The sequence below is a fragment of the Idiotropiscis lumnitzeri genome, chromosome 6, assembly GCF_059441095.1.
Source record: "Idiotropiscis lumnitzeri isolate Australia: NSW breed Sydney's pygmy pipehorse chromosome 6, RoL_Ilum_1.0, whole genome shotgun sequence".
NCBI classification, from domain to species: Eukaryota; Metazoa; Chordata; class Actinopteri; order Syngnathiformes; family Syngnathidae; genus Idiotropiscis; species Idiotropiscis lumnitzeri.
In genome coordinates, this window is record NC_142396.1 from 3,838,408 (window position 1) to 3,861,638 (window position 23,231).

The window sequence follows — 23,231 nt, forward strand, 5'->3', positions numbered from 1 at the left end:
GCAAATTAATTTTAGACATAAAAAAACGAATGTAAGACATTTAAAAGCAAAGTACAGAGAAAAATAGTTTACTAAAATTACTAAAAGCATTTTCAGAGCAATAACGTGATTTTTAAAATATTCTAAAAGACTATCCTGGGTATGAGGGAGCAAAAAGCATCATTTTTAACCTGTATTTAAAAGCATTTTCTCTTGTGACTAACAGTTCTGTTGGTCTTTGATCACAGCTACCTCTCCAATCAAAAATCGTATTCTCACATAGCACACGCATGATTGACAACAATCTTAACTTTTTAGTTGTTTTTTTTACCTTAAAATCGCAGCTACCTGTGCCGTCTAACATGATTGTCCCAACTGTTAAAATTCTATCATTTTGTCTTATCTGCATACTGGTGACCCCCACGACACACGTGTTAGTGTTGAAATTTGTTATCGCGAAGTACAGAATGTACTGTGGCCGTGTGGGCGGAAGGACAGGAAGTGCAGAACTCTGCCGCCGTCCCGTCTCGCTGACACCGTCTGCGAGTGTCTGTCTTTGCCTCCTGTGTCATGTGACACATACTTCCTGTTTCCAGGACGCTGTTTCCTGTGTGCACGTGTGCGCGCGTCTCACAACCACCACCACGCCCACTTTTCGTCTCCTCTGCCAGGAGTTTATCTCGTCGTCCTCCCTCGCGTTCTCTGCCACCGGCTGCTCGTCTCAGACGGAGAAGTCCTTTGTCCTCACACAAAAGATACACACGCTAATCGGGTTCCAGTGTGCGTGTGTGTGCGTGTGTGTGTTTGTCATACCAGTTTGAGCAGGAGTCACATGAATGTTGTTGCTTCCTGTCCTACTTTTCTTTTTGCCTCAGAAGTCCTCATTGACCCTGGATCAGCTGCTCAGTTTATGTGGAAACATGCAAACATTGAGAAACTGTTTTTTTTTGTTTGTTTTTTTTCCAAAAATGTACGAGAAAGAAACCAATGTTAATTTGTGAACCAAGACTAATTTGAATGAACAAAGATGAACTAAGGCCAAGACTTAATCAACAACTAATATGTACAAAGTTACTGGCTCACATCTCATCTAACCAACTCAAACTTTTTTCCATGATACATTTATTTCAATGTGCCTCAACTTTTTTTTTAACTTCAAGCCGAAAAAAAATTCAGCGTGTGAAATTCAGCCAAATTCACCCTCGCATGTTGTCGCATGTCAAAACACACAATTACAAAATTCTCTCGTCCAGACACTCACATACAAAGCGGCCAAACTAACGACAGTTTCTGATGTCTCACATAAAGCCACGCTTCTTATGGACACACTAATACGACAGGCATGTACTTCTACAATTAGTGCTGTAATTACACTTATAACAACCAGTTTATTTGTTTACAATACAGTCATCGTCTCTGACTAACAGAACGGCACATTTGAATAACATAGGTTTCCGAACCGAACGTTTTCCAAAGGTGTTGTTTGTTTATTAATGCAACGAGCCTGGTAGATACAACAAGGGTGGACGCTGTGTGAGGCTGCGATGATGCACGGCCAACCAAATGATTAAAAAAAAAAGTTTTTTAGAGGCTGTAAAAGATTAATGGAATTACAGTTCATTACAATGAGGAAAATGTATTGCATATTTTGGCTGAATGATTTTGAAAAATAATCTAATTGCGAGCCCACCCTCGCATTTATAGTACGATTACAATGTAATTCACAATTATGTTTTCCAAGGTCCTCGTCCCGTGTGTTTTTTAATAAACACGAGCAATAAATGAATCTGTATTAGAATAAACAATCTAATTATTATGCATAAATGTTCTCGTCCCAGGCTAGTAACACGTGACCCAAAAATCTTTCCAAAATTCTTCAAATGCAATGGAAGTGAAGGTCTAGCAGACGGCAAGGAGCAGCCGTGTTAGAGCACAATAGCTTTAAAGATGAATGCAAACAGCTTGGCTCCATTCACTGCATGGAGGGGGGGTAAAGGGGGCGTAACAAGGGCCCCGCGTTCAAGCTGGAGCCGCTTCACACTTATATGCTAACATACACACACACACGCGCGCGCACACGCGCACGCACACCCCCACGTGCACACGCACACACACACACGCTTTGTTCCCAGCCCCATGTTGGACCCCCTCAGTGGGGGCATGCTTGTTACTTCAAAACTAGAGCAGGACCTCTGCGGGTACATTTAGAGGCCATGGGGGCCGCTTTTCAGCAGGAAGTGCCACGCTCATGTCATCAATGTAGTTCTGGGGCCAAAAGAGGACCCCCAACTAGCAGGGGATTGTACGGGCCCCCTCCATTGATCACAGGATTTTCTGTATCCTCCAGACACACCCATTCTGACAATATGTAAAAATGTTTAGTTTGAACTTTAAACACACTTAAACTTGTTAAAAGACATTGTAAAAAAATTATACTGCATGTGTATGAATGACTATGATATAAGGGAAAATACAACGAGAAATACTGAAATGTCGAGGTTAGAAGTTGTTTGATGTCCAATTTGATTCAAAATCATGTAATGTATCACCACATTGTTTATAAGACATGACAAATCTGCATTAAAGATCTATTTAAAAATAATTAGTGGCAAATAACCTTAAAGCCAACGAGGAAACATTTTTAGGGTAGGAGTGGGGTTCAAGGTATGGAGTTGAATGCTAAAAAAAAAAATCCTAAATTTTTAAACGTCAATTAAAAAAGCCAAACTTTTTATTAAGTACATTATCATTGGCTAGTGAAAAGTATCTCTTCAAATTATTGTCTGAAAAATAACACTTTTTTTTTGTAGAAAAGCAGGAAATGTTTTGTAAATAATTTAATGTGCACAAAAAAATCTATATGAAAAATTGTTCAATTAGTTGTTGTTTTTTTTAAATATTTGATTCATATATGAATTCATTAGAATTATATTCCATGTGCATAGTTTATATAGTTCTGCGTTTGAGTGCTGCATGTGTTGACTTTTACTTGTATTGTAACAACACACTTTTGCGTGATGGGATTGTGTTGGTGCAGCATGTGAAAGCCGACTCCCCCCTTCCTCCCCTTGTCCTCCCTCCATCCCTCCTTCCTTCCTTCCGCAGTTCTTCATCGTGTTTGCACTCACTTGATCCGGAGCGGAAATTCCTCCCCCCCCCCCCCCCCCTTTTTTTTTTTTTGTGAATGACAAACTCATTACCAATTCATCAACACAGAGGGGGGCGGAGGGAGGAAGAAAGGAGGGCGTTTTGCGCCTTCCGGACCCCGTTGCTAGGACGACCGCCACAAGGGCCTGTTGCGATTGGCTAGTGATTGGAATTTCGAGCTCAGGCCACGCCTCTTCCCTCCCCCTTCCTCCTCCTCCACCTCCACCGCCGCCATTCAGGAGCTTCGCGCCGCTCTCCGGGCTTCAGTGAGAGAGACGAGGGACGACGAGGAAACACTGACGACGACTCATTCAAGCTTCCGGACGACGTTTGCTGGAAATTCGAGCCCGTCGGTCTATATTTGGCGTGGGCTCGTTAAGAAAGAAGCGGTTCGAATGAGCAGGAACCAGGTGTGGGATTCATTCACAACCCCGACATACACGGAGCCCACCCGCCCATTGATTTAACAGCGCTTCCCCCGCTCGGATCCCGTCTAAATGCTGGACAAGTTCAAGCCCGTGGCCCCCCTGCAGAAGCAGCCGCTTGACTCGGTGGTCATGGCGGTGAGCAAGACGTCTTCGTGGCTCCGCGAGCAGTTGGACGCGCCGCGCCGCGACTGCCTGCTGCTACTCATGGACTGCCGTGGCCAAGAGCCGTACGAGTCGTCGCACGTCCAGGGAGCCATCAGCGTGGCGCTGCCCGGCCTCATGTTGCGCCGTCTCCGCAAGGGCAACCTGCCCGTGCGGGCGCTGCTCGCCGACGGGCCCGACCGGGAGCGGTTCGCGAGGCGGTGCAAGAGCGCCACCATCGTGCTCTACGACGAATACAGCCGCGAGTGGAACGAGAACGTGGACGGTGGCTCCGTGCTGGGGCTGCTGCTGCGCCGCATGAAGGACGAGGGCTACAAGGCCTTCTACCTGGAGGGTGAGTTGGTCCCCCGAAACCGCCGCACTTGCGGCTGCTGGGCTTAGACTTTGGTTTCCTGACCCAACGTTAAGAAAAACAAACTAGATTTCGGTATTTGTTGCAATGTTATTTTTGTTTCAAAATGAAGTTTTCAAGTTGCTTGGGGGGAGTATTTATAAAGCTCTCGAGACTTTTCATCCACATGAAAAAGCCAGAACTTGATTTACATTAAAAAAATCCAGTTTTTTCTAAAAAAATATATATTTTCAGTATTTTATTAATGTTTTAATTTTTGTTTTGTCTATTTCTGCCTAATGATTTTTAAATGTAAAAGGTCGGTAGTTTTTGTGTATTTGTTTATTTTTTATTTTGATCATTTTAAATGTATGTAGTTAACATTTTACTATAAAACCACACTTCAAACCATTCCAGCATTTTTATGATTAATACATCACAAAATGCATGCTTTCTTCAATTCCATAAAATGTTTATTTTTTTTTATTTAAATATGTATTGTTAGTTTTTTAATGTTTTTGACCACATTTTGATAAGTTCAGACCCCCATCTTTTTATGTGTAAACTATAACAATTTGGGTAAGTTAATTGGATTTTTAATGTTCTTTAAATTATCACACTTAAAAGAAAAAAAGCAAATTGCAAGAAAGTTTCAAGTTAAATAAATGACAAAACAAACATTTTTATATTTTCTGATTGAAACATGAGCCCCCCCCCAAAAAAAATGGCATGGTTCTATTATTAGCCGCGCCAGCAACTACTGTCGAGGTTATCTTTTATGAATGCGGATGTGGTTAATTGTTTGTGTGTTGAATGAGTGGTGGGCAACCAAAGGCCCCCAGGCTGTATGTGGTCCTGTTGAAGCGCCACACGGGACCTTGTATTAACATTAATGTTCTGTTTCTAGGCGGCTTCAGCAAGTTCCAGGCTGAATTCCCCAACTTGTGCGAGACCAACCTGGATGGCTCCTCTGACAGCAGCCCCCCCTCCACGCAGGTCCTGGGCCTGGGCGGCCTACGCATCAGCTCTGACTCGTCAGACATCGAGTCGGACGTGGACACGAGCAGCGCCACCGACTCGGACGGCAGCCCATTGTCCAACCCACAGCCGTCCTTCCCCGTGGAGATTCTACCCCACTTGTACCTGGGCTGCGCCAAGGACTCCACCAACCTGGATGTGCTGGAGGAGTACGGCATTAAGTACATCCTCAACGTCACGCCTAACCTGCCCAACCTCTTCGAGAATGCGGGCGAGTTCAAGTACAAGCAAATCCCCATTTCAGACCACTGGAGCCAGAACCTGTCGCAGTTCTTCCCCGAAGCAATCAACTTCATCGGTAAGTTGAGCGATGGACTACCAATTGAACACAATCGCATTCACATCTAGTAAAATGCATGCCAAAGCAGCAGGTGGCGCTAGAGACAAACACAAAAGCCCATTTTAGGACATATCTTTGCGTTTTGTAGAGAAAAAACTGCATATTTCAGACTCAAAACTCATTGAAAAGCATTTCCTCCAAGTTTTTGTAAGAAAAATTAAATTTGGCTGCAAAAAAATGGAATAAAATAGATTAGCAAAGTAATAGCTATCCCATATAACTGCTTTAAAAAAAAATAAAAAAAATAGTGCACTGTAGTGACTGATGGCATAAAAATGTGGGCATGCCAAAGAAACTGCTTTTTTTTTTTCAAGGGAAAACGACAGAGCTAAAGCACATGCTAGATAACTGCTTTTAAAACTGAAAATTTTCATTTTCTTGCTTTCAAAATCAACAGTTTGTACCTTCAATAGACTGACAAAAGGACATGCCTGAAACAAAGAGAAAAAAATATTCATGTTTTGAATATTGAATCACTAAAACCCCGCACCTCAATCTTTGTTTGCGTGGCTAAAACAACAGAACTTTTAGAAAAGCCGTGCAAAAAAAAAAAAATATTTATATTCCCCAAATTCCCAATCATGTCATTTCACCCAAAAAGTTGTACTGCATATCCCGCAAAAGAGACATTGGGCTCAAGAAAATGTCTTGGATAAGTGCATCAGCATATAAATCGAACCCAATGTGGACTCATGTGATAAAATTGCTGACGACGTTCCAGAGAGGAAGCGTGTGGACGTTCCTGCTTGTTTTGTGTTAGCGTAGACTATTAGCGCTCGCCTTTCCGTGACAATGGCGCCATTTGGGCTGCGAAAGGCAGCTGGAGTCATGAGGGCGCTGTCAAGGCTCACAGGATGTCAACAGGGCCTGTAAATGGCTCCTTTTGTTCACGTAATAGGAAGGGGGGGGCATGTCCTAGATTACTTTCAATGGCGCTTCCTTCCTGTCACACTCAAATTACCGTCCGGCTTTTTGCTCTCGGGTTTCAGCCGGGACCTTTTAGTGCAGCTCTTACACAAGAGCCCGCGGTAGCGTAACACGGGAGTGCTGCGGCGCTGCTGATCATCTCCAGCACTTCCCTCAGTGCTGATAAGAGGCCAGCGCGTCAAAGACACAATGTTCAGGAACATACGCTGTGTTCAGCAAAAGGAAACAAGGACAAAGCTACACTAGCAAGCCATCAAATAAGCACGTCCGTCACTACAGTGGAGGGCCGATTAACAAAAAGTTGCGTTCTAAACATGCATCAGTCTTGATGTCAGCTTTTGGTTAGCTGTCCACTAAGTAACGGACGACGAACACATTATTTTTTTTTTTTATGGTATATGTGCCCAATGCCATCTCAACAAATGCTTATAAGAAAAAAAATGCTTTTCATATTGAAGAAAAATGCTTTTTAAAACCATTTCAAAGCATGTAAATAAAAAGTCCCTTACTAAAATGAAATAGTCAAATTAAATGAAGTTAAATTGCTTTTACAAAGTCTGAAAATAAAAATGGTCAACTGTAGTGACTGATGAAATAAAACTTTTATTTTTTTACTACTGTAGTCACTGATTATTTATTGTTTGCATTTCAAATAAAATTCAGATTTAGGGAAAAAACAATCATTTTCTATGGTCTGCTGTAACATCGCTGGTTTCCACGTTAACGAGCCTCCTTCTTCCTTCCAGACGAGGCTCGGGGCCAACACCGCGGCGTTCTGGTGCACTGCCTGGCCGGCATCAGCCGCTCGGTGACGGTGACGGTGGCCTACTTGATGCAGAAGCTGCAGCTGTCCATGAACGATGCCTACGACATCGTCAAGACCAAGAAGTCCAACATCTCCCCCAACTTCAACTTCATGGGCCAGCTGCTGGACTTCGAGCGAACGCTCGCCCTCAAGAGCCCCTGCGACAACCGGCTCGCCACCGTCGTCACGCCACCTGGTAGCCAGCCCCTCTACTTCACCACGCCCACCAACCACAACGTCTTCCAGCTGGACCCCCTCAAGTCCACGTGAGTGGGCGGTGACGGACGAAAATGTGAAAATTTGACGACCTCCTAACGTCCCGGAAGGAGTTTTCTGCCCGATGTGGCCGAATGCGGCCGGCGGTCGCTACGAAACCGGACGGGGGGAAGGGACGATGATCCCCGTGATGACGTGTGTTCAAACCGGACCACCGTTTTTGAGTCGCGGACTCGGTCTGACTTTTGCGTTCGTCTTCTGTGAAGACACAAAATGGATGCTCTTGTGTATATAGTTGTTGATTATGCCAAAAAAAAAAAAAAACAATCAATCAATCAAAAAGGAGGTGTAATCTATTGCAGTGTCTTCCCAATCGCATACTCGAAAAATGTCCCAAAATATATATCCTGAAATAATATCTCATTTTCCTCACAAACCTGACAGTGTGTCTTTCAGAAATAAAAGAAACACACATGAAGATTTGAATACGAGGACGAATAGAGTGAGGTAATAAATGTTTCATAATAAATGATTTCCCACAGCGCAAAGTTTGGGAATCACAGCTGTGAGCCAACCACAGGCCTTGTCTTTGCACCTCCCTCCCAACAAATCAGTACAGCTGAGGTTGCCTTATTCATTTAGCCTCCTCATGTGACTTTCTACGGGGGCAGGTATTTTCTGTGTGTGTGTGTGCGGTGAGGGTCCCTAGAAGCTGCGTCTTCTTCGGGGGGGAGAAAATGTGATGATGAGAGGAAAAGAATGTGGACGCCTCCTCCCTTCCTTCTCCTATGAATGTAAAGATAAGTTATTAATAAATGGATATTTTGTCTACGAAATATGCTGTGTGGTGTGTCCTTGTCGCCTCGTTGCCATAAAAAGTCTAGACTGGTTCGTCCAGCCGTTTGGTCTAGGTGTGCAAGTTTTTTGCTTTTGTTTTTCTTTGCTTTGTTTTTGGTTTGGCTGGCCCTCGGGCATTTCCCATGAGACATCAAAGAATTATGTTTGCGTGACAGAGAGGCACTTAAGTGTGTGTGTGTGTTTGCATACAAGTCCTCACACATGCGCACGATGCATCAAATCAAGTTTGGAACGTGGTTTCCTCATTAAATTTAATTCAAGTAACATACAAATAACCCTCCCAAAAATGCTAACCTGAAGAGCAGCACTCAAGTTCCCCTTGCGTTATTAGAGATGACGTTTTTAATGTACAATTATTAAATTCTTTGATTTTGTTTGAATACATAAAAATAGACTATCATAAAAATGATGTTAGCTTGCATTTTATCAATTTGGATAAATCACTGAATAAATGATTTGAGAACACCCCCTAAAAATAAGTGGTTCCGATTAATGGCCACGCCCCCCCCTCCTCCCTCCTTGTCGTCACATTTTGTCCATTCAAAGTCATTGCAGCTAATGTCAAAATAATGGCCCCAAAATATATTAGGACATTATTTGTTTCTTATATTTTGTTTTTAAATATTTTTCAGAGTGAAAATACTCTTGAAAGGTCATGCCTCATGCTGCTTCACCAAGTCTTAAGACAAACAGACAGACCTCATTCTGGAACTAACCAAAAATGAACATTTCACTTTCATGTCTTACAATAAATTTCCACTTTCAGGGTTGCTGTTGCTGCCTCTTTTTTCAACATTGTCATTTTTGGTCGGGCACCTTTGCGGACGGCTGCAGAGGGTCATCGTAGAGTTCGCCACGTGAGGAAGGTAAGCGTTGCGATGATGAGCTACTCATTGCTTCGAGAACAAATGAGTGATGAAGAAAGTCATTTTTGTTACACATTCATGTCTTTTGTTATGTCATCGTGACGGCTTGAAATTTTCCATCCAACTGCTTAGTGTTTTTTTTTTTCCACTGTGGGATTCACACTCCACCAGGCCCCGCCTCTAAAAGGTGAATTTGCAATTTTTTGATTTTCTGAATTTTCACCAGAAATCCCATTACTTCGAACTTATAGTGAACGGTGCACAGTTTGCGATGGCAATATTCTGCAGTTAAATGAATCGGCGTGATTGACAGGCAAGGGTGGGCACGCGGAGAATGCCCGGCAGGCGCGGACCCCTGCTTCGACTCTTCCTGTCCACGGCCTCGACCGGTGTCGGGCGTCGTGGCGAGTGCCGCTAAATTTAGGTTGGCACGCCGGAATGCTCGAGTTCCTTCAATGCCAGTTGCATACTCCAGTCCTTCTCAAAGATTTTCCACCAATTGGCACCTAAAAAAAAATCCTTGGCTCTCCAAAACTAATATTAAAATAAAGTAGCACAAAAGTACATTTCATATCTTACAACAACAACAAACAGTCCTTAAAGATGAAATGCAAAGAGTAAAATTTATTTGGGGTATTTTTCTGGAGAACAAAGCAAATATCATTTAAAAAAAATTAAAAAATATTTCTGTAATGTCTGTCAAAAATATATTTTTTTAAATTTTGCATCATTACATTGCCTCAAGATTATTATAATTTCTTTTTCAAAGCCAATAAAAATATTGAAAATATTTATCGTCAATACATTTGCGAGAGTGTAATGCTTCCGTGCCAAAAAACCTGGTAAACCATGAAGGTACCAAGGACAAAAAGTTCCTTGGTGGAAATCCAACTTTGACTTGGCATCCTGCCTCCCTTTGGACATGAAGTCGATGCTGCTAAACTTGGCGCACCTGCTAATCGTCTGCTAACACTTTCAGTCCACGCCAACCCCTTCACTGACCCTCCCCGGCTGACCACGCCAGGTGTTGACAGCCGGCCTGCAACCAACTCTCCCACCTTTTTAGTTCTTTCACTTGCCTATCAGCTGGCAAAGTTTCGGAAAATTGCTGGACCTTATCCAGAAAGTATGGAATGTTGTGGAAAAGGTAAATGTGATTCCCTGTTTTGTCTTGTTGTTTTTTTTTTAAAAGATTTTAACATTTTTTTTCCATCTTCCATCTTTCTTTGGAGAAACAGATGCTGCCATCCAAGCAACGTCTTATTTCAGCAAGATGATGCCAACAACATGGCTTCGTCATTAAAAGAGTGGGACTTCCTGCCTGCAGTCCAGACCTGTCCCAATGGAAATGTGTGGCACATTATGACGCGTAAAATACGTCGAAGGAGACCGCAAACCGTTGAACGGCTGAAGATGTTCATCAAGCAAGAATGGGAAAGAATTCCACCCACAAAGCTTCGACAATTTGTGTTCTCACTTCCTAAATGTTTATTGAATGTTGTTAAAAAAAAGGTGATGTAACAGTGGTAAACCTGTTGCTGCTATAAAATTCCAAGTTGATGATTATCTGCTAAAAACAATAAAGTTCATCAGTTTGAACATTAAATTCTTTTTAGTTTATTCAACTGAATAGAGTTTTTGCAAACATTTGCAAATCATTGTATTTGGGTTTTATTTACATTTTACACGTCCCAATATTGATGGAATTGGTTGTAAAAGTTACTAATATATAATAGTTATTTTTTTATTTATTGATTTTATTTTGAAAATGTTGTAATTGTTAAGATTGTCAATATATATTTATATATATATATTTTATAATATTTTAATTTAATTTTATATATTAAAATTGATTTATATGTTTTATTAATTATATTGTTTTATTTTCTACTTTAATTTTTTTTTATTATTTACATTTACTGTGAATGTTTAATTGATTTATATATGATTCACTTTAATTGTTTTTGTTGGTATTTTGTATTATTTGTTTTTACATGTAGCAATTTGATTTCACTTTTTGTTGTTGTTTGTGCTATTTTTTTATGTGTTCAAAAGTCAAATTTATAGATTTATTTATATTCTAATCATTGGATAAATTGACTTCAAATGTCTCTTGTTTGTATGATACAGCATACGTTTGATATTGATGTTTATTTTGATTCCGCCTGCCCCGCCCCGCGTTGACAGCTGGCTTCCGCCCCCTTTTTTACCCCCCACCTGTCTCATGTCACAGTCACCCCCGTCTCGTCCACGCCAGCAATTTCCTGTTGCCCTCGCAGATCCTGTTACACGTTCCAAAAACACACCCACACACACACATGGAAATGCACATTCTCCCTCTCGCATGCCAGCCACGCTATCATCATCATCATCATCTCATTGCTGCTGCTTTCACTCGGACACACACACACACACACACACACACGCGGATTATTAATCCCACTCAGGGAACAGGCTGTGACCCAAAATCTCATCGGAAGCAACAGATGGCTCACGAAACAACCACAAACACCAAACGGTGTGTGTGTGTGTCCCACCTTTTTTAAAGCTGCATTTTCACTTCATGATCAAAGTAACTTTTAGTCCTCCTTGGTACTTATTGCTGGAACTAATAGATTAACAGAACCAACAGATGTCGCTCTCCGTCCGGTCAAAATTAGGTGGAAAAGAAGAAAGAAGACTTCCTAAAATCAATAATCACCTCTTTGGTTTTTGACACGTTTAACTTCAGAGAGGTCTCGTCAGACCCAAGCTACAAATTTTCACAACTGAGTGACAAAGAAAACGACAGAAATATGCGATTACACTGTTAGTGTTCAAATATCTGCCGCTTTTAGAATTAAAACTACTGCAACAGAGATGCTAGTTTTGTTCGCCCATCTATGGCGTTTTGCTTAAAATCCCATCCTGTTTTAAATCCACAATTTGTGTGTCGTTGGTTTATCTTGAGATTAACAGTAAACTTCAAGTGGGAGTGGCAATCAACTATATTATCAGCTTCCTGGCATTATCAACTTCCTCACTTGTCGATGCAGCCAACAAGGCAATTGTTCCTGCATGAGTTCGGCTTGAGTTCTTTCCTGCATCCTTCTGGTTAAAGACGTAAAAATCCCACGCCACCTCTTAAATTCCAGGAAGGAATGTGTGCAGTGGGAGGACAGGAGTGTGTACATAGTGGCTTCACTTAGTTCACAAACCGTCGTCAACCGCACGGTTGACAACTTTTTCGGCACGATCCGCTTTGATCGTCTCGCAGGAAAAGCTGCAAAGCAAAAAGTTGACATGCGGTTCCTGACTTTTTCTGCAGGACTATCAAAGGCTATCTTTTTGAACGTAGGTGCTTCACTTGACTCTCAAGCCATCGCTAACCGCCTGCTTCCTGAAAGCGTTGGGAACCAAGTGGCATCTCCGTGTGAAAAGGAATTTATTTTGAAAACAGTTGAATTCATTTTGTGGCCAGTTTCGGAACAGGGTTTTTATAATTTGCGATTTTTCATAATAATTTTTCATAATATATTTTTTTTACAGTGAGTTCGTTTGAATGGGTTTCAGAGCAAGCTTTTTTTTTTTGGAAAAGGCTTCGGTTTAGTTGTTAGTTCTTGGTATTAGTTTTAGTTTTTTTAAATATATGCAGGATTTGTCGAATGCAGTATGAAAAAAAGACTATGTATTGTGTAATAAAGTAAAGTAGTTTACAACACTTTCGGACCTTCCTTCTTCTGCACAACAATACAAAAGAACTCTCTCAAGGCAAATGTAATTCTCCTCGTTTGATGATTAGTTGGAATTCCGCTTGCTTGAAGCTTCTTTTTTGAAGGATCGCTCACTATCTGCCAACCTGCAGCTTATTGCGAAGTGAAGTGAACTGAATTGAACTGTAGACTGTAACAACCGCTCAAAAGCGTTAAAAATCCAATACAGCGTCTGGACACTGTCGAACATATACTGGCTGACGTTTGGTTGAGCACCTTCATCATGGATATTTGACGTTGGTGTAGGAATATGTTGCGATTACGGACATTTTCCCCATTGAGCGTTGGCGGTCCATCCGTAACCTGACGGCTCGCTCGCGAGTCACGATGCAGACTTATGAAAGCTTTCTGTCCAAAAAAACCCCAACCTATCTTTGGCTCCTCTTCAGCCTTTGAGTCATCCAAACTCTCCAGCCCACGCTGTAACACTACAGCGCTCTCGAACACAACACTACATGAATACATGGATGGATGGCGAGAGAGAAAGATGTGTCCATTGAAAAAGGTAAAAAGCGATGGCCCTGAATCATGTGTGCTGTCTTCATGCAGCCCACAGTGTGTAAAAATAGATCCACACAGACTGAATCTTCGAGTGGTGGTGAGGAGGGTGGTGGTGGTGGAGGGGGGTAGAGAGAAACGAGGCAGCAAAGGACACACATGAAGCTTATTTTCAGCTCAATGATTGATTGAGTGTCCTCACTCAGCCACTTTGCACTTTCATACGCTTATCATCTCACCTGTTAGGATTCTAACTCATCACATTTGCACAAAACGCCTTTCACTAAATTTATGGATGATGGATAGATTCTGTGAATGAATACATGATATGTGATCAATGGGCACAACATGGGTGGATGGTGGCATTTTGGATGGCTGGGTGGATGAAAAGGGAGATGGATGCATTCACAAATGGCTGGGTGAATGGTTGGAAATATAATCAATAGATTGATGATGAAGATGGATGAATGAGTGAATTGTTGGATGGATGGATGGATGTTTGCATATATGGATGGATGGGTAAATGTGAGTTATGGATGCATGTGGCATGGTTGATATGAATGGATGGATAGGTAGATATGGAGTAACAGTGAATAGGTAGGATGGATGGGTAGATGGATGGATGGATGGGAAAATGATTAATGGCTGAATGAATGAACAGATAGATGAATTGAAGGGAAATTGAATGGATGAAGGTGTTAAATGATAGATGGATATGAAGATGGATGAATGGGTGACTTGAGGTTTTGAATGAATGAATGAATGAATTGATGAAGGAATGAATGAATTGTCTACAAGATGGACAAAAAATGCGTGCGTCATATGGCTGATGAATGGATGGATGAATATATTACCTAATAGAGGGATGATGGAGATGGATGAATGTGCGTATTGATGGATGGCTGAATCGATTGATGGCTCAATTAATGAATGACGGTGCAAATGGGCCAAATTATTGATGCATTCACAAAATGAGCTTCGTAAATGGATGCATGAAGAGCAAGATGGCTGACGATGACAAATGGGCCCATTAATGGATAGATGCATGAAGAGGCCAATAGGGGCTTATACATGAATGGATGCATGAGCAGATGTTTTTATTAAAAAAAAAATAAATAAATAAAAATAAATAAAAAACTCAATGCTAAAACTACACAACATATAAAATAATAACTTGCAACCAAGGGTACACTCTATTTAATTACCATACACGGATTACACAAGCAAGTTTTCCAATTTTATGACTGCCAATGAGAATATGTTGTTATCAGCGCCTTTTCTTCACTATTGCATAATGAGCCAGTGAGACATTTACCAATGAGTTGGAACACCGAGGAAAACGTCCAATAAAAGCTTACAAAAGAGCAAAGTACAACTGTAAAAAAAAAAGTATAAATGCAGGCAAAGGGATATTTCCGCAAATGGAGTCGACTATGGAGCTGGTGATGGAAAACAGTCACTTCATCAAAAAGGTAAGCGTCTGTGGCAATAACCGTCAGTCTGTGTTGTATATTATTGTATTCTTTTTTTTAGTTAATACAAATTACCCAATTTACAGTAGTGCATTTCATTTTATTTTACTCTTACACCAGACTAAAAGAAATGGTTTATGGGTGTTAAAATGTGGATAAAATGTTTTTTTTTATTATTTTATTTGAAAAAAAGAAGGAATTAATTAGGTAGGGTATTTTACCTAATTGTATTTGACTATAGTTTACCATTAATGAATGTGTGGTTGCACCATGAATACAATGCTGATTTATTTAATACATTTGGCTTGAATATTGTTTTATTTATTTGAATTTTTAATAGATTTCATTTTGATTAATAAATAAATGAACGGAAATGGAATATTTTTTTGAAGTGTTATTTTACGACCGTTTATTTTCATTTTCATGATTACATATTATACGTTATACGAGTACAGTATATGCTGCATAAAAAAGACCATTTTTATTTTTTTTTTTATATAATTTTTTTATTAGATTGATTTTCATTTACATTTTCTGTATTTTTGTTTTGCGCAATTACACCCTGGGTAGAACACACACACACACAAACATTTATATACCTTATATACATAATTTGCATTCATGAATGACTGCTCTGTGTGCCTTTTATGTATGGAGTGTGGTACCTATAAAGTTGATTTTAGGAAGGGGTCAACGGCAATGAAACACAACTACTGTACACTGATAAGAAAATTACAGTAGGCAGAATTGTGCATGTGTGTGGCCGCAGCCGCATAAAGAAAAAGAAGATAAAGGCTCATCAGGTGGGTCAAGATAATTCCCGGTATAGGAAGGAGGACGCAAGACAAAGTAAACATGGACGGATAATAACATTTTGGAGTGGCTTGAACGGCACCATTTATGCCCCATGGAATTATTTTCATGGAACGATAAAAAAGGATTTGTTTTCCTGATGACGCTGATTACTTTTTGACTGTTGTTTATAAAACTCCCCAAAATATTCTTGAATGATTGACACACTTTTTTTTTTTTTTTTGCCAATGATATCGCAGTCGTAGCGCAAAGCATGATTATCCATAGATTTAACCATGAAGTGTATCCCAATTGAACGATTTCAAAATTTTAAAATGTCGTTTTTCTATTAGAACGGCAGTAACTTTGAGGTAATTTCGCTACTTAGCTTTCTTTAGACGTCGCATTAGCATCAGTGTAGTTAGGCTTCATTTCACGTAGGATAGCTTTTAGCTTAGCTGCCGATATTTTTCGAGTATCTTGGCCCAACGCTGATACGGGTTCATTACGAGAGCATTGTGTTGCCCTCTTCAAGTCATTAGCGGTGATAACAAGAAGAACAAGAACAACGCCCACTCTGCTTCCCAGAAAGCGGATTAATATTCTCCCGTTCTTCCTGCTCCGCTTTATTTCCCGTCCAGGGGGCGGAGCCAGTACATGGAAACCAAGAAGTCAAAAGGAATCCTTTCCAAACAGGAGGGTGGTCGGGGGAAGAGGTCGAGTTGAAGGTCACTGAAGATATCCCCGTTATGGAAGCCGAGTGGAAACTCACAAGTCCAACACCATTTTTGAGTTGGCTAGTTAGATTGTGAGTGAGTGAGTGAGTGAGTGAATGAGTGAGTGAGTGAGTGAGTGAGTGAGTGAGTGAGTGAGTGAGTGAGTGAGTGAGTGAGTGAGTGAGGGAGTGAGTGAGGGAGTGAGGGAGTGAGTGAGTGAGTGAGATAACTAGCGGATTGGTTGGTTTCCACAAAAGTGAAATTATGAATTAGTGAGTTGGTTGGTCAACGAGTAGGGCAATCAGTGACTGAGTTAATCAGTGGGTGAATGAGTGAGTGAATTTGTTTTATGGCGAATGAGCTAATTAGTGAGTTAGTTCATTCCATAGTGAGTGAGGGGATGAGAGAAAGAATTGGATTTGTAGTGAGTGGGGTCGTTGGATTATGGATGAGTAAAATAGTGTTTTGGTTGGTTACTGAAAAGCTTCATGAGGAAGTTGATTAAATAGTGAGTTAAATAGTGACTGGATCAGAGTTAAATATTGAGTGAGCATCAGAGTAAATGAGAGAATTTGTAAGTGACGTAACTAGTGAGTGATTTGGGTAACTAGTGAATGAGTTAGTTTATAGAAAATAGAAATCCCTTTATTGTCATTGTACTCAAGTGTGCAACGAGATTAGAGGATTATGTGTGAGTTAAACAATAAGTTAGTGAGTGAGTCAATAGAGAGAATAAAAATGTGTCTTTAAGCAAGTTTTGACTTCCTGTTCCTATAAAACTGAACAAAAGAAATGAAGTGGAAAGTTTTTTTGTTTTTTTTCAAAGCTGACATTGTTCCCCTCGGTCAGGCCTTATTGAGTCCACCTCTGACCTGCGACTCACCACCAGCACCCCCCCCCGACCCCCCATCGTTAAAAGCCCGCTTTCAAGTGGAACTCTTGAGGAATTCCCGGCAGACTTTTGGTGCCGTAAAAATTCCTGAGCATCCTGGCAAACAGTGCTGACCTCATCCACGCAGGAAGTTCACAAGGTCGCCATTGACGGCAGGGCAGATCAGGGGGGGCTTTTCACACACACGCCAGATAAGCAAGCAGATTACAGCCGAGCTCAACTTTGACCCTTTTACACTCTGCCGGGACAACACAGCTGCTTGGAGTCGATATACTGTCGCAGCTCTTCCCAACACAAACTCAATATTCTAAACACCGATAGAAGCTTTTTCCACCGTGTCGCTAATCAACACATCATTTACTTTAAAAAAGTGTAATTTCTTTGAAGAAAATGTATGTTTTTAAATTTTATTTTATTGAGGAAAACATTTTGGGGGTAATGTTTTTTTAAGGAGGAGAAAAAAACAATTAACCTTAAACAATAGGGTAGGGTTAGTATTTTTGTCATGTTTTCGCTGCAAAAAAAAGTGCATTATGAAAATTATAACGTATTATTTGGAAAAAATATATATTTTTCTGATATAAATTTGCTTTTACAAGACACAAAATTATTTACTCAATCAAAAACTCGGATTTTTATGAGGAGAGGTTTTTATGTTACTTGAGAATACAGTGGTCAAAAGACGAAAAGTGTAACCATGAAGCAGCAAAGGTCTAGTACGTCATTTCTTTTTTCGGGGTCAGTACTTCAAAGACGGGTTCAACAAAACTGTAAGCAGATTTACATGAAGCCTATAGGAGCACTTATGTAATTACCGCACATGTGTGTGTGCGTGTTAGCATTAGCGTGTGTGACTATTGAGTATTTATTCGAAATGTTAACTTTGCAAGTATGTACCGCACCCCACTGTAATCGGATAACTGCCATCATGAGGCCAAGCTACATTACCAAGAATCATTGCACCACATTTGGAATGTCTGATTTTGAAGACTGGTAACACATCCAAGATGTAGAAAGTTGACATTTTTGACAGCATTCACTGTTTATGCCCTTGCGTGTGGGAAAGGCGAGCAACAGTCATCGCTTTACTTTTTAGCTTTTTATTGAACTCTTAGACAACAATAAAACACAAAAACACAAAGTGCGTATTCACAGAGGAGCTGCTGTTTCGCCATTTTTTAGAGGGGATTTTTTTTCTAACGCGACCAAAAAAAAAAATCAAGATTAAAAAAAAAAAATCAAGAATTAAGTTGTAATTTTGGGGTCAAATAGTTTTAGAAAATTGTTTGCTCCTTTCCCACAAACGAGGAGGCGTCATTTTCACTCACGGTTACGTCGACCTGAACAATGGCATGGTTTTAGTTTTGAAAAACAAACACACAAGTTGTCATAATTACTATTTTTTTTAATGTAATTATTTTTAACTCTCAAATACTTTCAATTTCGACGATGCACTTGAAAGGCAAAGGTTGATGGGGGTGAAAGTTTTCAATCGATCTCCTTCGGACTTTCCCGGATGTAGGCGGAGCTACGAGCGAAAGTACTGATGTCTGACAAATTAATCTACTCATTCTCAACGATGCCAAACATGGACGATTCATTCCCTTGCCTGTCATGTGAGGACGGTCTGGATGGTGATGTCATCGTCTTCATTATTTAAGAAGGTGACGGCGGGACTTTGCGGTGATTCGCTCATAGTTATTTAATGAAGGGGAGGCGCTCAGGCCAGTGAGAGGGAACGAGAGGAAGCCTCGTGGGAGGCCACTAAGAGAGCCTCGTCGTCATTTAATGAAAGAGGTGTGTAATCAAGATCCTGTGTGGACTGGCCTCCCCTCGAATGAACACCAGGTTCTCACCAATACGGATGATACATTAGCTGTACGGCAACACGCAGCCAGCGAAGCAGACGTGGCATCAGTAAAGATTTTTTTTACAGTGCAGTTGAAAAGGGAACACCTGTCCATCCATCTGTCTCTACATCAATCCATTGCATGGCATGTCCAATCATTTCAATGAGGAAAGATGACTTGCGGTGCAAGAGTTTCAAGTTAAGAGTGTGGTCACGGAATAAATTCAACTCGCAAATCAGGGAAGCAGCGTACATATCCGAGTGCTGTGCGTGTGTGAAATGCTAAAGCGCAGTGCACCACCACCATCCTCATCCTCAAGATGAAGGAATCCTCTGTAGCATCATAGGGAAGGGGGTGAGGTAGAGGGTCGCATTTGCCTCCAAACTCCCCCCCTCCCTCCACCACGTCCTTCACTTAACCTCCTCCCTCCTCCCCCATTCCTCCTTCTTCCTCCTTACGTAACACAGCGACTGCAGCTATGAATGAACGTGTGACTCAATGAAGGCCTTAAAATGATGAATGAAACCGCAACCCCTGCCAACCCACTCCCCCTCCGTCCTCTTCATCTTCCTCAGATTAAACTGTAATCCTGCAGGATGATGTCGTTGCTGCATGGACGCGAAGGAAGGGGGGAGGTGTTTGAAATTTCAAATGATGATGTCATGCTTTGTGGGCTCATTCGTGGGGATGGAAGAGGGAGAAGGGGGAGCACAAATCTGCGTCATTTTTTCATTGAGGAAAAATGAATATGGCCCACTTGTAAAACAGTTCAAATCTATTTGAGCAATACTTGAAGACCACAGTTATCGTATTTCCCCCCCTTCTTAATCATTATTAAAAATGGATTCTTTTTGTTACACTCATAGGACAATTGAAAGCGTCGACATGTGATTTAAAAGTGTGCCTGTAAAGTTATAAATCTATCCTTCCCTGTCATGGCTGCTCACGTCAGTGAACGAGGCTTGCCTCATGATTTAGGTTGCACTACCACCTGGCGGACATTATTGGCAATGACAAGTAAGTCTTCCCAGAAAACATCACGGTACTGATTGGACGACTTGACTTAGGTAAAATTTAAACAATATGAATGTTTACTCTCAAGCTACACAACACTCTTTTCAATAATTTGACACAATGAGATTATGTCAGATGTGCACAAAATAATTTCCCTCCTTTATTAACTGACAGATCTGTTCCACCCTCTTCATCGCTTTCAAAATTATAATATGTTTTAAGAAAAAGAGTATTGTTCTTTCGATTAAAAAAAAATCAGTAAAGGCGGCCTTAAATATATATTTTTTGGCTTCGATTGAGTGGACATTTTGCTGCTCCTCGTGGTAAGCATGTCTTAGCTGCCTTGCTTTTGTTTGACTTTTTTAGGGCGTCACAAGTGTCAGTTCCAGTTTTATTTAGAGCACACGATTTGCTGACATGAACTACGAGTTTTGTTTGATTCTGACCCAATTTAGATTGAACTCAAATTTTTTTTTTTTTTTTTACTCTTGTGGCATCAAAAATAACTTCTCAACGATTTCATTTTCAACCACACTAGGTTTAACTTCCTAGGAATTGCTGACATTATATTTTGTTTGACTTTTGAGTCATATTTCTTCAGAAAATGTTCAAGTTTTCGAAATTGGCGTGTGTGAGCCTGCTGGGTGCTCACATTGTTTGTCTTCCTCGTGACAGCCTGTAAGTGACTCGGGCTGCTTTATTTCTGATCTTGAATAATGAAGTTAGAAATAGCTTTATTGTCCAGACATGTCATGGACCACGTGTGCTCATAAGCCTCATTTCTCACTCTTGTGTGCAGAGTGATCACCGCTTATAACAAAAGTGATGATGGCAATGTCAGTGCAGATCAGAAATGAATGATGATGATGTCATAGCTAGCCACACCCTGTGATTGCATTAGAAGAAAGCAGAATTAACGTAAAAATATGGTAACCATAATTTTATGGAACATATTCACATCATAAAGTCTTCCCGTGCTATGGACCATATCTTAATCATATTTCAAGTCTTTACAACCCTAATGTAGCATTACATTCCATATAGTATAATATATTATCTACCTTTAACGTAACATGGACAGAATTTTGTATTTTCTATGCATCTCGAATATATTAGCATGATATTTAATTCTTCTGTACGGCTGTAATGTGACACAACTACAGAAATAGCATTTAAATGTTTTTTTTCATCACGCTAAGTTATAGTTTGATATATGTGTGCTGGACAATAGTCACACGTGCTGTCACGCTTTCATTGTGGTACTAACACGTGATAAAACGCCCGTGAGCATGCGTGCGTGTGCGCGTGCACACACACATTATTAGCTCTGAAGCTAACACTATTGCAACATGAGGTCATGTTAGCAAGCTTAGCCAGCCAAGCTAACATGGCTCAGGATGCCGTTCCGCTCGAGTTGGACATCCCTTGAGGTCACGCTAACTTCCTGTAGCCATGACATGCGCTAGCTAACTCGTGGCGACGCTTCAGTGGGTTTAGTGGAGCAACATTTGACGCGGTCTCATGTGCGACAGCCAACAATTCACAGTCACAAGGCTTGGGAAATGTTCTCCCGATCAGATTCTTTACAATGGTCCACGCTAACGTTATTATACAGAGCAGCCACGCTTGTTGTTTGGATGCTAGACTACGCTACATTAAACCCATTAGTAATAGGTGTGCTTAGCTGGTGACCCAAAAGAAGTGAAAACGCACAAAGATTCTTTGCAAGGCTTGCTAGGTCGTCCAATCACTTCAAACGCTAGCTGCAGGTAGCATCACTAATTCAAAGGCTTTGATGTTTTAGTGGGTTAGCATGTGAAAGGAGCTATTCACACTGCACTGTCAGTATGCTGGTCATGTACTCACAGTACTTACTTATTGTATGGAAAGACACTAACTCTGAATGACTTTTATTTTGGGTGCATTCAATGCTAAGCACTCACAATGTTGTGTTGTGTCAGGCTTAGGGTGAACTTCGGCTTTTTCGTCATCGACAAACAAGACAGTTTTCTTCTTTTTTTTTAACAATAAATACAAAATAATCAAACAAAAATATATGCCCAAATTATTTGTACAGTGTATTATATGTTTACAAAAAATAACTTATGGTTATTAATAAAAAAAAAATCTATTTATTCAATTAATCAATTACATTTAAATACATTAAATATGAACAATGCAAAATTACAAATAAAATAAATAGAAAATGAAGAAATACTTAAATATTGAAATTCATTAGGACAATTTAATTCTTAAAAAATAATTTCATTACTACACTGATTAAAAAATAAATCATACATTTAATTGACTTACACATAATTTTAACCACATATAAAAAAAATCTAGTCGTTTTATTATTCTACTCAATTAGACAAAATACATTAATAAAAAATGGAGTTTACACGTGCATTATGAAAAAACATGAATTAACTTATTCAAATAGCACACAATATAAATTAAATATATTGAATATCATTTATGTACCATATATTAAATATATATATATATGTTTCTAAAAATATTGCTGAAGATAACTAAAAAAATGGATGAAAATGAAAAAAAAAATGTTTCTCATTAGGACGAGAAACATTCTCATCGAAATTTTTGTTAATGAGAAACTCCCTCCTCTGTCCATTAGGAGGCAGTGTTGCTGTCTCCATTCAACTAAAACAAGCTATCTCCCGTTTTTTTTTTATCTCCCGTTTTTAGTTTAAAAAAATGTGAATTGATGAGCAGAAAATTTGCCTTCATGTGATCTTTTTTTTATGTCTTTATTTAACAGAAATCGGGAAATAAAATACAAACGCAATTTGTTTTCCTTGAGCTGATGTTGCCATTTCTAGAATTTTTTAGGAAAAACAAGAGGTAGCTAATCCTCTTCAATGGAGACAGAAACACTGCCTCCTTGTGGATGGAGGAGGGATGGCCTTTTAACACATGTAAACGTTGAGGTGTGACATTTGTGAAAAAAAAAATGCTTGTGTCCGCCGATCCACAAGCGCACATTCAACAATTCATGCACAGTCATGACAGAAACACACACAACATTAAAAATGCATGAGAATAACAAATATATTTGCGGTTACATGCGAAAACCGCAGATTTATTTGTGTGATTAATTTTGAGACAAATCTCGCCCCATCGACAA

The 23,231-nt window shown here is 40.2% G+C and overlaps 3 protein-coding genes across 3 annotated transcripts in view; all 3 read left to right on the forward strand.

Moving 5' to 3' along the window:
- Nucleotides 1–590, forward strand: part of poc1b (POC1 centriolar protein B) — a 38,355-nt gene extending 37,765 nt beyond the window's left edge. The window contains exon 13 of the mRNA XM_088297605.1: nucleotides 576–590. The gene's annotated coding sequence lies outside the window, so the exon portion shown is untranslated. The remainder of the gene's footprint in view (nucleotides 1–575) is intronic.
- A 2,761-nt stretch (nucleotides 591–3,351) lies between these two features.
- dusp6 (dual specificity phosphatase 6) lies at nucleotides 3,352–8,209 on the forward strand. The gene is made up of 3 exons (XM_088299197.1): nucleotides 3,352–4,050; nucleotides 4,955–5,383; nucleotides 7,099–8,209. Exons 1-3 carry the CDS (start codon nucleotides 3,624–3,626, stop codon nucleotides 7,425–7,427), a joined length of 1,185 nt encoding a protein of 394 aa, XP_088155323.1. The 5' UTR covers nucleotides 3,352–3,623; the 3' UTR covers nucleotides 7,428–8,209.
- Nucleotides 8,210–14,779: 6,570 nt separating this feature from the next.
- LOC148334612 (solute carrier family 23 member 1) overlaps nucleotides 14,780–23,231 on the forward strand; it is a 49,665-nt gene continuing 41,213 nt past the window's right edge. Inside the window, exon 1 of the mRNA XM_088298348.1 lies at nucleotides 14,780–14,819. Coding sequence (XP_088154474.1) covers nucleotides 14,781–14,819 — 39 coding nt within the window. The 5' untranslated portion in view covers nucleotide 14,780. The remainder of the gene's footprint in view (nucleotides 14,820–23,231) is intronic.

Excerpts from the sequence above, each read along its gene's own strand:
- dusp6 (XM_088299197.1), top strand. The coding sequence starts at position 3,624 with ATGCTGGACAAGTTCAAGCCCGTGGCCCCCCTGCAGAAGCAGCCGCTT. Across the intron at positions 4,051-4,954 it reads CAAGGCCTTCTACCTGGAGG|GCGGCTTCAGCAAGTTCCAG; the intron begins GTGAGTTGGTCC and ends TTCTGTTTCTAG. Across the intron at positions 5,384-7,098 it reads CGAAGCAATCAACTTCATCG|ACGAGGCTCGGGGCCAACAC; the intron begins GTAAGTTGAGCG and ends TCTTCCTTCCAG.